Source organism: Pochonia chlamydosporia, chromosome 2 (genome assembly GCF_001653235.2).
Source record: "Pochonia chlamydosporia 170 chromosome 2, whole genome shotgun sequence".
Taxonomy (NCBI): domain Eukaryota; kingdom Fungi; phylum Ascomycota; class Sordariomycetes; order Hypocreales; family Clavicipitaceae; genus Pochonia; species Pochonia chlamydosporia.
This window is the reverse complement of record NC_035791.1, coordinates 2,800,683-2,815,168: the sequence shown is the minus strand read 5'-3', so window position 1 is coordinate 2,815,168 and position 14,486 is coordinate 2,800,683. Positions and strand designations below refer to the sequence as shown.

At 51.5% G+C, this 14,486-nt stretch overlaps 5 protein-coding genes across 5 annotated transcripts; 2 read left to right on the top strand and 3 right to left on the bottom strand.

Annotated features, from left to right (window-relative positions):
- Positions 1 to 546: 546 nt before the first annotated feature.
- Positions 547 to 1,495, top strand: VFPPC_02963 (proteasome component PRE2; the record flags this gene model as incomplete). The annotated part of the gene is made up of 2 exons (XM_018282530.1): positions 547 to 678; positions 776 to 1,495. The coding sequence occupies 2 exons, from the start codon at positions 547 to 549 to the stop codon at positions 1,493 to 1,495; spliced, it is 852 nt and encodes a 283-aa protein (XP_018147041.1).
- Positions 1,496 to 1,783: 288 nt separating this feature from the next.
- Positions 1,784 to 3,097, bottom strand: VFPPC_02962 (glycoprotease family protein; the record flags this gene model as incomplete). The annotated part of the gene is made up of 1 exon (XM_018282529.1): positions 1,784 to 3,097. One exon carries the CDS (start codon positions 3,095 to 3,097, stop codon positions 1,784 to 1,786), a length of 1,314 nt encoding a protein of 437 aa, XP_018147040.1.
- A 381-nt stretch (positions 3,098 to 3,478) lies between these two features.
- VFPPC_02961 (glycoprotease family protein) lies at positions 3,479 to 6,550 on the bottom strand (the record flags this gene model as incomplete). Its single annotated transcript, XM_018282528.1, has 1 exon — positions 3,479 to 6,550. The coding sequence occupies one exon, from the start codon at positions 6,548 to 6,550 to the stop codon at positions 3,479 to 3,481; it is 3,072 nt and encodes a 1,023-aa protein (XP_018147039.1).
- Positions 6,551 to 8,413: 1,863 nt separating this feature from the next.
- Positions 8,414 to 8,755, bottom strand: VFPPC_02960 (hypothetical protein; the record flags this gene model as incomplete). Its single annotated transcript, XM_018282527.1, has 1 exon — positions 8,414 to 8,755. One exon carries the CDS (start codon positions 8,753 to 8,755, stop codon positions 8,414 to 8,416), a length of 342 nt encoding a protein of 113 aa, XP_018147038.1.
- Positions 8,756 to 11,517: 2,762 nt separating this feature from the next.
- VFPPC_02958 (alpha-1,6-mannosyltransferase subunit) lies at positions 11,518 to 13,074 on the top strand (the record flags this gene model as incomplete). Its single annotated transcript, XM_018282526.1, has 3 exons — positions 11,518 to 11,968; positions 12,047 to 12,335; positions 12,405 to 13,074. The coding sequence occupies 3 exons, from the start codon at positions 11,518 to 11,520 to the stop codon at positions 13,072 to 13,074; spliced, it is 1,410 nt and encodes a 469-aa protein (XP_018147037.1).
- Between the last annotated feature and the right edge of the window lie 1,412 nt (positions 13,075 to 14,486).

Genomic DNA, 14,486 nt, shown 5'->3' with positions numbered 1-14,486 from the left:
GCTTGAGATTTTGTCTTAGACAAGGCCAGGTACCTAGGTATTTAAAACGGATTTGATCAGAACATGGGTCTCAAGTACCTGCATGTTTGTATGGAGTCAGAGCAAAGGTATCGGAAGCTGGTTATGGTCGACCACTGTACACATGTCAGGCCACAAGGCACCAACATCCATCTCGGGCTGTTGTCTTATGTAATCGGACCATGCAGGTACCTGCGCCTCAGACTCAACGCTGATTGGCTAGTTGCTCACTCCAAGGAAGCTCTGCAGTGCTCTTGTGGTGACGCGCGAGACGGAAGCTGCCTGACCTCCCGACGTTGAACTCAACAGGCACAGTCAACGCACGTCTCCATCCTGCGGCCATCTACACCATCAATCTGTCACGAATCCATCAATTCTCCTCACGAATATTCGCACCACGAGCTTTTCTGACTGCTAATTTGACATTTGGTGGCTCTACCTGAGGTCTGCCAGCGACGCCGAAGCGGGCAAAACGAAGCCCTCCTGCTACCCGAAACCGCTCTCGACCTTCATCTCTCTGTAGCTACGATGGATACTCTTGTAGCTAGGTACAGCCGGCCGGCGTTCGAGCAAAATGAGCCCTTTGAGAACGAGGCTCAAGAGATGATGGATGCCACATCGTCCTTGACCACCAAGTTTGCCATGCCTCCCATTTCTCAGGTTCGTCAACTCACGCGAGAAGCTGCCAGAATTAAAGCTGCAGCTTGTTCCTCAAGAGAAATCTGCGAAACTATCATAAACTGACCATTTTTTGCAGCCATCATCTTGGCTTCGAGCTGCCACGGATGACCGAGCAAACCCCGACTGCCCCATCAAGATCGCCCACGGCACGACAACCCTCGCCTTCCGTTTCCAGGGCGGCATCATCGTCGCTACCGACTCCCGAGCCACGGCCGGCAACTGGATCGCCTCCCAGACGGTCAAGAAGGTCATTGAGATCAACAGCGTTCTGCTGGGCACCATGGCCGGCGGTGCCGCCGACTGCCAGTACTGGCTTGCCTGGCTCGGCATGCAGTGCCGCCTCCACGAGCTCCGACACAAGCGCCGCATCAGCGTCGCCGCCGCCAGCAAGATTCTCGCCAACCTGGTCTACAGCTACAAGGGCATGGGTCTCAGCATGGGCACCATGTGTGCTGGCGTGACCAAGGAGGAGGGACCTGCGCTGTACTACGTCGACAGCGACGGCACGCGACTCAGCGGAAACTTGTTCTGCGTTGGTTCTGGTCAGACTTTTGCGTATGGCGTGCTGGACGCCGAGTACGACTATGATTTGAGTGTTGAGGATGCGCTGGAGCTGGGTAGACGAAGTATCTTGGCGGCTACGCATCGTGATGCTTACTCTGGTGGCTTTATCAACTTGTACCATGTTAAGGAGGAGGGCTGGGTGAAGCATGGCTTCACGGATACGAACCCTGTTTTCTGGAAGACCAAGTTGGAGAAGGGGGAGTTTACTAATGTCACGAGCGAGTTGGACTAGATAAGTGAGTAAGTGGGTAGAGAAATCTTGGAATCGGGAGTGGAGTTGTAGCTGGCATTGCTGGCGATGTAACTTGTACAACAACAAGATAAACAAGACTATTTATTGCGTTTTTATTAATTCCGCCATGGTCCCTGACTGCATTTGAATGCCACCATCTATCTTGATAAATTCCCAGCCACGTAACACCTGATCTAATGTTACATTTCTTGTCTACATAGTCATACACCAGAGTCCAGCTCATATCTACATCTAATACACACATATCATACAAAATACACCAAACCACTACTTCTGCCGCCTCAACCACCCCCCAACGCCCAAGATCCCATCTCCATCACCACCCTCCATCCCCATTGGCCACTTCCCCACAGGCAAGATACCCAAATCCGAACACCACCCCCGTTCAAACATCTCCATGCCCGTCCACGCAATCATGGCCGCATTATCCGTGCAAAACTTGACGGGCGGCACAACGATCTCCACGTCCGGATAACCCCTCACCCGCAGCGTTTCCCTCAAAACATGCATGAGGAACTTATTTGATGCGACGCCCCCGGCCACAACTATCGTCTGCGCAGCGGGTCGTAGCTCCGGTCTATCTTCCAAGGCGAGAATGAGGCGTGAGCAGAGGTGCTGAAACGCAGCACGCATGGTGTGTCGTGCTAGAGAGCGGCGCTGGTCAACACACATGGTGGGATTGGCGGCCGCTATCCGATGGACGTGCGTGTGGATGCTGGAGAAGGAATATGCGAGCCGGCGAGTATTACGGAAGGGGAGAGGGATGGTCCACTCGTAGCCTGTTGGGAGGGGGGTAATCTCGTCGGAGCGAGATGCAGCTGGTTCGAAGAAGGAGTAGTCTTCGGTGGGGAAGGCGAATGATTCGAGGAGCCGTCCGTACATGACGTCTGGGCTGGCGTCGAGGATTTCAGGCGGGAGAATCACCCGTGCCGTCTGGTCGAGGAGGTTACCGATGGCGATGTCCCCCGTCGTAGCGACTATTTGGTGCTTCGTCAATGCTGTCGAGTGGACGAGTTGGGTATGGCCCCCTGACACGAGGAGCGAGAGGAATGGAAACTCAGGGCCGGGACGTTGGTTCAGTGCTCGAACGAGCCGCGGCGTCAGAGCATGAGCCTGCATGTGGTGAACGCCTACGAGGGGAACATCCCACGCTACAGCTAGACCCTTGGCCATGTTTAATCCCACTGCTAGATTGGCCATTATACCAGGTCCTCTTGTTACGGAGACAAAGTCGGGTCGTTGCTTGAGAAGCGATCCATGCCGTGTTGGGATGCGAATGGTAGGTGAAGAGGTTGAAGCGTCGGGAAGGTGCTGCAGGGCCTTTTGAACTAGCGGCGCAAGGGACGAGTTGTGTCCTTGGACGGTTATTACGGGGTGGACGCCCTTGAAGGCGCGGTTGTCGGAGGATATGCGCTCATTGAAGAGGAGCTGTGTGGACGGTGGGCAGTGAGTGAGGATGGCGACGGCGGTGTCGTCGCACGAGGATTCGATGGCGAGGGTGAGGAGGGTTCGTTGTTGTTGTGAGGTGTAGCTATGGAGGGTGCGGGGGAGGAGGGCGCATCGTGGGCGGAGGAGGAGCATGTGTGTGGTTGTTTGATGGCGATGTTTGGTGATGATGAAGTTGGTGGTTTGGAGGTGAGGTTGGTTTGCTGTGGCTGCAGAACGGGCCGCGGTGGGTCCTCACTTACACGAGTTTGGACGACAACATGCGCGTGGTAAGTATATGAGACGAACATTTTGAGTGATGTGTAACTGATAGTTAAATGAGAATGTATAAAATATTATGTAAATGCAGGCAGTCAACGGACCCAAATGCCACATCATCGTACAATACAACCTATCCTCCAATTTTTATAGCGTTTCCCCAATGTGCATTTGCAAAGGAAAGACTGACTCGATACGGCTGGGGCAAGACGACTCTACAAGGTCCTGTTTCATAAATAATGCTCATCGTCAGATCTGTCACACCCAGTTCACCCACTCACACTTACACCCTCCACTGCCACCATCAAATCCCCCAAACTTTGCCTCCCCAGTAGCCCTCTTGTTAATCCACGTTCCTCCAACTCCCATATCATTCACAAACGCCTGTGCCTCAGTAGTCGCCACCTGCAGCCGATCATCAATAGGTCTATCCCACACCAGCTTCTTGTCCGGGTCGCCCCCATGAGTATCTTGCGTGACAGTCACAGGGTAGGGCATCGTTCCAGGACGAACAAGCTCGCCTGTTCCCCCAATCCCCTTACTTCCATCCGGTTTCAGCAGAGAAGACGTATTGCTTGAGAGTGCTCGCGTCCATATCTGCACATGGAGCCTGGTTTCGCCCCATGTTACGAGGTGAGATGCCTCTGTTTTGCGACACCCGCCGTCTTCGTCGAGGGGGATATTGCTGTCCGTTTTGTTCTGGATGTTGACGGATTTGAGGAAGATTGTGCGCTTGAAATAGGTATAGAAACCGTAGTGTTCGGTGGGTAGACCTCGGTCGAAGAGGCGGATGGGTTGCTGGACGGGGTTGGGCATCATGACCGCTGGGGCTGACGTGCCATCCTTCTCTACATCGGGTGGTGGAATGAGATCTTTGAACGTGGTGTTGCCGATGTTGGGGCTGATTCCTCTGCGGGTGAGACTTGGTGTTGCAACCGTGTCGTTTGTTGATTTGAGGAGACTTATGTAGAAGGGGGCCGGCTCGCCTCCTTTCTGGTCAGACTTGACGTTGTCGGTTGTTTCGCCGAGGAACCAAACTTCTTTGAACTTGGGTGGTGCGGGATTGGGTGTAAACTCAGTTGGTACTGGGGCTCGCTTGAGAACGCTTAACGCATATGTTGCTGCCCCGAATGCCCTTCGGGTTACAGTTGATATAGCTGTTGGCGGATCTCCGTTGGGAACGTTCCATGACCGACGAGTCCCGTTGTCCCACTGAATTTGCATAATCAGAGTCGGTTGGTTTGGCTTGTATGGGGCAACCGATGCTTGCTGATCCTTGGGCAGCGAGCAGCTCCAAAGTGTGGACGGCGCCGTGCAAACAGATTTGGCCGCGATGTTATCTGGTCCTACAACCGTCAAGACTCCTGTCGGCATAGGCGGAAAGTCTGTCAAGTTGACCCAAATAGAAGGTATTTCCTCAGGGCTGTGGCGTCGTGTGAGTAACACCGCCAACACAATTATAAGAATGATCAGAGAAATAATGCCTCCCCAGATTGCCATCCAGACCCGTCTTCTCTTGCGGCCCTCACGACCTGTACGTCCGAAACATCCTCCCGTGGGCATGCAGCCACGTCCTCTCCAGAAGCCACCAGCACGGCGAGCAATAATATCTTCTTTTTCATGTCGACGCCTCTGGCGCTCAATCTTGTGTCTGTTTCCTGCGGCAGAGTATGCATGCTCCTGGGGCACAAATGTGCCCATAGCTCGTACAGGAAGTGGTTCACTAATCAACGGCGGCGTTTGTGTCCGAATCAGAGCGGGAGTGCGGTCAACAGTTTCCAGTTGACGTCCTCTCTGAGAAGTCATTGTAGCGGCCAATCCTGGAGAAGCCGGCCTTGGGGAGGGAGGAAACTGTGAATGCAGCGGGTGTCCAGGTGGGAACACGGCACGATATCTAATCGACTTGGCCTCCTGCTTCTTCTTTGGTGGCGAGTAGGGTGGCGGATTATCTGATGTGCTGGTGCTGTCACGAGTAATGACAATCTGAGGCATCTGTCTTGTACTTGGCCCAGGAGCCGAGATAGGAGGCTGGATCAACTTGGGTTGCGACATCTCTGGTGTCCTGGTATCAGACCTTGGCGGCGGTGTTCGACGTGGAGTTGGCGCTCGAACAATTGGTGCTTTCACTGGTGCTGGAGCAACCTTTGGGGATGGTGCTGCTTGAGGCTTTTCCTTGATATCATGGCTTGTCCACGGTGAATTTCCTGACTGCTCCTTATAAATTTTCGGGGACTTCGGGGACTTTGGAGATTCAGTTTTGAGTTTTCGGCTGGAGAAGGACATCCTCTTGTCAACAAAGGGTGTAACGACATGATCCCACCAGCCGTGGGATCTTGAGCCCGCACTATCAGGACTAATGCCAAGTCCCCTGGGTTTTGGCTGTCTCTGCGGACTTGAAGCACCATCCTCTTCAAAAAGAGTACATGGTGTACCACTATCATCGTCATCCGGTTGGTTTTTTGACAGGTCAAGACTCAGAGCCTTTTCCTTTGCAGTCTTCTTGTAACCAGGAGGGAGCTCTGGAACAGGAGGTGGAGTTTGTTCCTTGGGTAGTTGTCTTGGCATGGTAAGTTGCGAGTACACACTTGATGCTGCTCCATTCGATTCAAATGAGCACGACGTATCCGGCGTATCTGGAGACCAAACAGACTTTTGGGGGCGTGTACCAGTTGCTATTCCCGTCTGATGACGAGAATTGTCAGACTGGGTAGGCGGGAACGGAGTCTCCAAGTCATTGATCAAGGCCGTTTGCGGGCTGATTTCCCGACCTTCCATATCGGAAGATGGCAGCGAGATCCCTATAACAATAGGACGGTCCTCTGGAGACAGTTCTTGGTTCTTTCCTCGGTCCCCTCGCGCCGGTGTCGCGGAATCGGGAGTCTTGCCATGACTCCTCTTCAACCAGTTCCAATTGCCAACTGACGCGGAACTAGGTTCGCCTTCCAAAGCTCTCAGAGCAGCGGCATCGACGAATTTCCCCGTCCGGCCAGTCGGGCTTCGCATGTAATGGGCAACATGGTTATTGCGCCGAAAAACTGACATATCAGTAATGAGGCGAATGCCAGCCTTTGCGTTCTGTGCCTTTTGCCTTTGACGTGATTTGATTCGACGAACTTTGGCTGTAGATATTCTGGAGGCTCTCAATGTGGCAGATTTTGTGTTTCTGTTCTGAGTTGACGTTGGTATGTTGGGCGGCTGGCAGATTTGAACCTGCTCCCCGGCATCTATGGGTGTGACGACATCGTCGTCTTCCCATTCCTCCCAGTCGTCGACGTCTTTTGTGTTGGTGGGGGCGAGGTAACCGCTATGGTAGTTCGATGGTGGAATCATGATGGCATTCTTGCATTCGCAATCGATTGAGTGGGACAATCCGAGTTGTATTCGCGGGCGTTGTGGGTGAGTTTGTTTGGACAAGATCGCAGCAGCGTATGTGATGCACAAATGGAAGCGAACGAAACAATAATCTAGCGATATTCCGTCGTCAAATACGTCGTCGGTATACTGAGTCAAAAATGAAGAAACATTGAAGGAAACGAAAGGAGTAAATGTAGTCAACGAAAAAGAATACGAAGGAAATCTCCACGGAATGATAGTCGAAGTTGAGAAATGAGAGACCAGGACAATAATGAAAGACCAGAGCACAAGGCTCGAAACGAAGACGAAACAATGCCTAGACACGAGAGTGAATGGAGAGGAGGAAGCAGAGACTACGGTTGGGAATGGGAATGGGAATAACAATCACACGACAATAGGAGCATGACGACCTGACACCTGCCCAACCCTCAACAACCGCCTCAGAGTGGCCAGAAACATGGCTGGCGTAATACAGCACAATACACTTGTTATTCCTTGCAAGATTGCTGTTTGAAACCGTTTACTAGATGAAGCGAAAGAATCCCGGTACGGCGCGTCTGTTCTCGCATCGCTGTCGGCGTCTAAATGCTTTTGAAGGATGTGGATGGATGGAAGTTGAGATTCTAGTCTGATCAAGGCGCTTCCAAGGGCCAATATTGTCATCCTATTGGTTGTCACTATGCGCCGTCGTGGCAGGGGTGTCTGATTGGCCGTTTGTTGTGGGGACCATCCTAGGATTCTTGATGCCGTCAAACTACCCTGAACGTCGAATATGGTTCACGTCTGGATATTGGCAAGTCGTAATTGTTCCTCCTCGGCCAGCTCTTGCGGCCTCATACGGTTTCATTTGGGTTAGGGTGGCTCGTTTGGGACTTCAGACTGGCTTTTTGGTGTGCGGCCAAAGTTTGGGCCGTTTTACCTCCCCAACATTGTGTTCGAAGCCACAAACCATGCATACTGGTTTGAAGTCAGGACTGCGGAAAGTGCCTAGGTAGGTAACCGACGCAAGTAGCAACTGGTATGGAAATCAAACTCGCCGCAACCCGAGCGGATGGATTAGTCACACAAGGGACAAGCATGACGGCAAGCGTCAAGAGAGAAGCTACAATACGGTGCGGGCCAGGGGCCAGATGTTGTGCACACATGGGTGCCAAGAACGTTGATGTGCAGTGTGCCAGCGGTGTGCAATGGTCGATCTTTGTTGAATAGAGGAGCATGAAGCCGTCCGGGGCTTCTGTAAGTGAATCTGGGAGACAGATCTGCTCACAGCGGACTGGGATTGCACTCGACGATCTCGGATAGCTTTCTCCGTGAGATGCGCCGTGGCGAACACCACCACTTCAGCCTCAACGGTAGCATCATGTGCACTTGGTCAATATATTGCGTGGCCAGCCATCGTTGCAAAACGTGGCACCCCAACCATTGACTTGCTCACCAGTCCCACTCTTGGAAGGGCACTGTTGGCAAACCAATGTTGATATTCTACCCCGAGGATTTGAGATGTTATGATGATAACGGGTCTCCGTTCCCCTGAACAAAGCAAACCAACACAAGTTGGTGACTGTGCCTCGTCACCTGCCTCCGATACCTCTTACATGCACCGGCGGCGCGTACACTCTCCATGGGCTCTCTGAGCCTCTCCCACCGGCGCAAGAACGACACAGAAGCGGTTCAATGTCACACGACATTGATTGCCAAAACCAGACAACTGGCAGGAGACTCAACATGTGGCCAGAAAGGACCATCCAACAGAGATCTAGCAGCAATAGCATGTTGGATCATCACTCGATCAACAGCCACATCCAACGTTGGGGCTTTAAATTTATGCGTACTATCCCATTATCTCACAATGGTGACGAGATGCGTGTTGGTCGCCCCGGCCGTCGGCCCCTTTGATGCATCGAACTGCCGAGAATCAGGGGTTGGGGAATAGAGACGGTATTTTCTTCTTCCACTGTGTAGTTTTGCCCAAAGCTTGCCCACCGTTGGGGCAAGACCGAAGACTGTACTATCGCTCCGCCAATGCCAACTCCAACCAAACTTGAGGTTGAAAGCGACAAAGAAGGAGGTTCGGATGTAGTAATCCGAATTTGGGATTTCGGCGACGGGGACCGCGAGATTGCGCTCGGTCAAAGTTGCTGGGCATATGCCACTAAAGGCACTACAAGAGCGCATTAGCATTTATTATTACTGTGGAAAAGGGCCAACTGGGTCCATCAGTGCGGCATTGTAGCTAGTACTGCTTTAGTGCTAGATTCAAGTGGAATCCGCAATCTTTTATTAGTACGAAGCAGGAGAGTCTTGGCGGAACGGCGGTGACAACCACTGGGAGCGGCCGAAATGGCCACGACAAGTCGAATGGGTTCATTGTTATCCACAAATTTCTTGTTCCTCGCGACAGAAACGATTTGAGACAACGTCTAGCCAGCGTGGCTTTCAACCCCGGTCTGTCCTCACAGAGGGATTTAAACTCCTTGTTATGGGCACAGATAATACTGTACAGTAGCTCCATTTGACTGCATTACGGGACACGAAAAATGGTTCCAGGTCTGCAAGGCGCCAGGCCCTACTAGTGGACCAAATATTGAGTCGAGGTCTTGAACGAACGGCTGAAGGTCGACGTTAGGAGATGGCAGCGTCCGCAGAGCTGAACGGTATCTGGGTTGCCAACCTGCGCAGTACGCAAAGAGGGATGGACCCTGAAGCGGGCAATAAACAAAATCTAGAATGGCTGTGACAATGATGCAATATGCATGCAGGATGATAACTGTCCGGGTAACGTCCAGGATGCGGGCAATAAATGAGTGTTGATGCCCCTCATATGCGCCTTGGGGTAATTAACTAGATGTCAGGCAAGCTGGATTGATGGCTTCATGTTGATGATCAATGGGTTCAATGTTGGTGGTAGGTTGTTGAGGGCAACTGCAGTCTGGTGCACATCATTGATTGTAACCGCATCATTCAAAAGACTGGAACGAGCGAATTGGCAGTTTGTTGTTTGTTACGGTCGCCCCTGCCGGCACAGACCAGACCAGGCATCATGCACCTTTGAATTTATTACCCCAACATTGGCCAACCTGCAATGCAATGTTGGCTGGGGAATGCTTCATGTTACACAACTACCAGTCTCGATAATTCCCAACATTGAACCACATGCACCAGACGCTTTACGAGGTGGGCTTACATGTCCAGCAAATAGTGCATAGTTTCGGCACCAGAGGACTTGACATCATCGAAGTCATTGGGACGCCAAAAGTCTAAATTCAATTACGACTTGTACGGTTTCTTTATCTTCCCCCCTTGTCGAGGCACTTGATGTCTGGTGAGAGTTGGCTTCGGATAAGCTGACGAGAGCCAAGCTTCCTCAGCCCCTGGCCAAAGTGCAACAAACCAACAGACGATATTTTTTTTTTCTCTCACATTCCCACCGCAATCTACAGACCCTGTCTTCAGCGGCGGCCCACGTTCTGCCGTCGCACCTTAATTGGTCTTATTGCGGCGCTATTCTCAACATACCGCATGTTTTAGCTCACGTCTCGTACAGGCTATTCTTCCCTGAAGAGCAGCTAATCCCAGCTTGGCATCGGGGGCAAACTGCCACGGTGGCTGCCGCGAATTTCACACCAGACTGGAGTCTGCGACGAGACTTTCCATACTGTACCGGTTGGTGGCACAGTTAGATACAGGGAGCACAGAGCACCGAGTCTCACCTTGCAGTTCATCTTTTGGTTGGATAATAATGAAAAAAAAAAAAAGCACGGAGTAGACAATCTGGCAAGAAGCCAATACATCCGCTACTTCTGCCCAAGCACACACCAACCAAGACCCAGTCAGTCTGCTGGCCGCTTGCCCAGGAAAAAAACGTCCTCCAGTCACCGCCCACAAAAGCCAACGTTGCAGACGTCGCGGACTTCGCAGATACGAGGTTTCTACATGAATTGATGAGTACCGGCATCCCTTTCTCCCATGAACCCTCGAAGCCACGAGCCTAGGACCCCCCCTCAACGTCAATTGTGGCCCAGCCAACCACACCTCAAAGAGTTGCTCAAAGCGTTACCTGCAATCTAAGCCACTTTTCCGCCCGGGCTCATTTGATCTCACTCGACGTCTTGCGTCAACCAGCATCGCCCCCATCCCAGTGGTTACGACAGCCAAGCCGACAGATAATATCTTCGTGGCACCGCAACTCAGCCTCCAAACCTTCGATTTAACATCACCGCGATAGTATCACACGATTCTGCTACCAGTTGGGTGCTCTGACACGATCCCATCGTTCGTGCCGAGTTCCACTGGTGGCCCTGTGCTCTGCTCTGCCCTTCGCGCTATTCGCAGGCAGTTCCACCGGATTTTTTTTGCTGTCACATTGCGAGCGAGGTGATAACCCTTTTCGTCCGGAACGACACCCCCTTGGGGAAAAGGGACGCAAGAGCCAAGAGGATTGTTTGTGCGCCGCGCTCTGTTGTCTTTTTATCATTACAAGGGCCATTTCGGTCACGCATTCGATTCGAGGCACCAAGCCAGTATTACGGACATTCCGTCGATTTCGCTGCCGGATCCTGCTCCGCCTCTGCTCATGGTGGCCTTGCGCAACACCACCAAGCGAACCTCACACACTCGATAAACGACGTCTAAACAGTCAAGCTGGCTTCTCCAAAGCTGACCGCCGGCTCCTCGAGCTCCTTCAGCGACCGGCCCGTCCCATCTCACCACCGACGACGCTCCTCGGCCGGAACCCACACTCTGAGCGAACAGAGATCTGGCAATCTACTTGCCATTTACCCCAAACAGGCAAACAAGGCACCACTCTCGCCAGTTCCTGGTACGTTGCTTGCAAGTCATTTCAGATCTTGAGAGATGGCTGTGGGACTGTGTTCCCGCTGGTTACCTGTCGAGTCGTACGCCTTTGCGTAACTTGGATGATCTTGAGACGAAACTGACACAACATGTCGTGCCCAGGTACTCCAGCTACTTCAATGTCCTTATCGCGTAGTCCATCACCGGTGCCCGGTGGTGGATGGTCCAGCCCTGGCTTGAATATCAACAGCGGCAGATCAAGTCCAGCCAACGCTCCCACTTCTGGCCCCGTACACTGGGAATCCGCAAAGATGCGACATCTCGGCCCCAATGGCTACCCGTCGTTTGCGACACATAATCAAGGATTTTTCACTCGTCATATGCGACGCATATCAAGCAGCCTTCCTCGATTCAACTCCAGCAATACAGATTCACGACATGGCGGCAGGGACAAACCGAACCGCGGACAGTGGCCAGGTCAGAATATTCCTTTAATTGGCAGAATACGTTCCATCTTCGGCCGCATGGGTCGAAAGCTGAAGATCAGACTGCTCATTGTCTTAATCTTTTTGCTTTGCCTATACATATTTTACCATTCTCGTAAGTACTTTGCCTCACGACCGTACGGAATGTTACGGGTGATTTGAATGATACGATTCTAACAGCGGATTCACGTAGCCCTTGTACATTTGTATCGAAGGGCCAATTGGGGTGGTGGAGGCTCAAAGTTCGTCATCATCCTCGCTGCCAATGTGGGAGGTGGTGTAATGGAGTGGAAGGGAGCTCGTGAATGGGCAATTGAGCGCGACAGTGTACGAAACAAGCGAAAATACGCCACCAGATGGGGTTACGACCTCGAAATCGTCGACATGAAGACTAGAAAGAAGTATGCTCACGAATGGCGAGAAAGCTGGGAAAAGGTTGATTACGTTCGAAGCGCCATGAGGAAATACCCCAACGCTGAATGGTATGTTGCGGGTGGCTTTTAGACGTCACCGGTAAATTTCCCGAGGGACTTTAACTAACAAGATGCTAGGTTTTGGTGGCTCGATCTGAACACGTATGTAATGGAGCCCTCGTACTCTCTGCAGGACCATCTCTTCAACAACCTGCAAAGCAACGTGTACCGCGACATCAACGAATATAATCCGCTCAACATCACTCATCCGCTTACGTATCCGTATCTTGATCAATCCGCTTTGAGCGCAGTGGGAGACGGCAACGTCAACTCGGTGAATATGCTTCTCTCTCAGGATTGCGCCGGGTTCAACTTGGGCTCCTTCTTCATGCGCCGTAGTGCCTGGACTGAGCGCCTTTTGGACGTCTGGTGGGATCCAGTGGCTTACGAGCAGAAACACATGGCATGGGAGCACAAAGAGCAGGATGCTTTGGAGACACTCTACGAGAATCACGCTTGGGTGCGGGAACACACCGGTTTCCTACCCCAGCGAAAGATCAACAGTTTCCCTCCCGCCGCATGTGGCGATGGCAGCGGCAAGAACAACACTCGATTCCACTACAATCAGTATGAGCGTGACTTTGTTGTCAACATGGCTGGTTGTGAATGGGGCCGAGACTGTTGGGGCGAAATGTACCACTATCGAGAGTTCAGTTATTGGCTGAACAGAAATCCCTGGGAGCGTTTCAAGGAAGATTTGATTGCTGTCATCTGGTTCAAACTGACAGGCAAATGGGTTAAGCTATGAGCCTACTTAAAGGTTTCGCTTATAATTACCTACACTGTCAGGCGAACGGGATCGCTATCCTTTGTTGAAGCGATGACTCGGACGTGGTATGAGATGGCGACAGCCTCACCACAAAACACAAAAAAAAAACTCGTGATGAGATTTACTCGCATTAGGGTTATTGCGGCGTTTATACATCGGAGACGATAACGCGGAACAGACCAAGCATATGCGGAGACTACACAACAGCTCCCTGGATTCGGCGTATTGCGATGATTCGAGTTACTTTCCCTATGACATATTAATACCCATTCTCTGCATGACTTCATGGTTCAAGAAGAGTTGAAAGGAGAGGAAAAGTTATGACTTTTTGTCTGTTTGGCAAGCTCAGATGAGAACACGAAAGCATGCTGATGGTATCCGTCCTCACGGCTTACAAACAAGAATGAGCGTCAAGACTTACATGATGACCGGTCTTGTTTGATGGTGTTCGTTGCCTTGGATGGTACATGCCAGGATACATTTGGTTTGTTGTTCAGGCTTAGTGAACCGTCACTATAGCCAAGTGGCGTTTTCCCGGCGGCGACAAAAAAGAGGAACAAATGGAGTTGAAGTTTTCACATGGACGAACAGAACCACGTGCACAGGGAGCACGAAGTAAGGAGGAAGTTGAAGGAATGGGAAGGGAATTGATTTAATCCCACTCCTGTTGCGGTTTTTGCTTCACCAAAACGTACAGGTTACTTATTATTTGCCAACCCATGCATGAGGCCCCCATCATTCGGCCCACTCAGGCGTTGTTACATTTTTCAGTATTTAGAGGTTTCTTCTTGAGCGGTATATTCTTGCTCTTGGGTCTGTTCAAGGCTTTTTGTGTCTATTTTTTCTCATTGTACTTGTACGATTTGAATATGATTTATATTATAATAGATGGCATTGAATCACATCAAACTGTCAAATGTGACGCGCACATGTCATGTTGCTGGGTCGTGTGTAAGAGGAGTGACAGGTGCGGATTTTATAAGGGGAGAGCTTGGCTAAATGGATACTGCCTCAAACAAGACGACGTCGTCGGTATTTGGGGCACATGACTGGACAGGACGGGAGATTAGCGGCACGCATGTCAAGCAACGGGCTGCAACCGAACGTCCCGGTCCATAGACACTCAAGTTTACGGGAAATGCCTGGTTTCGGCCGTTGGTAGAGCAAGTTGTCTGGTGTATTTCGAGAAAGACAAGGATAGACCTTGTTGGCGGTCGTCGGGATGCGAGGGAAAGGATGAACTATTGGATCAGACAAGTTGCTTTTGAAAATCAGCCCAGCAAAGATATTACTGTACGTTTGAGAATACAGTTATTCCCCTCTTCAGATTCTCTTGTCGGAAAGGTGAAAATGATAGGCGAGGTAGCAGGACTCAAAAGATGCATTCAGGG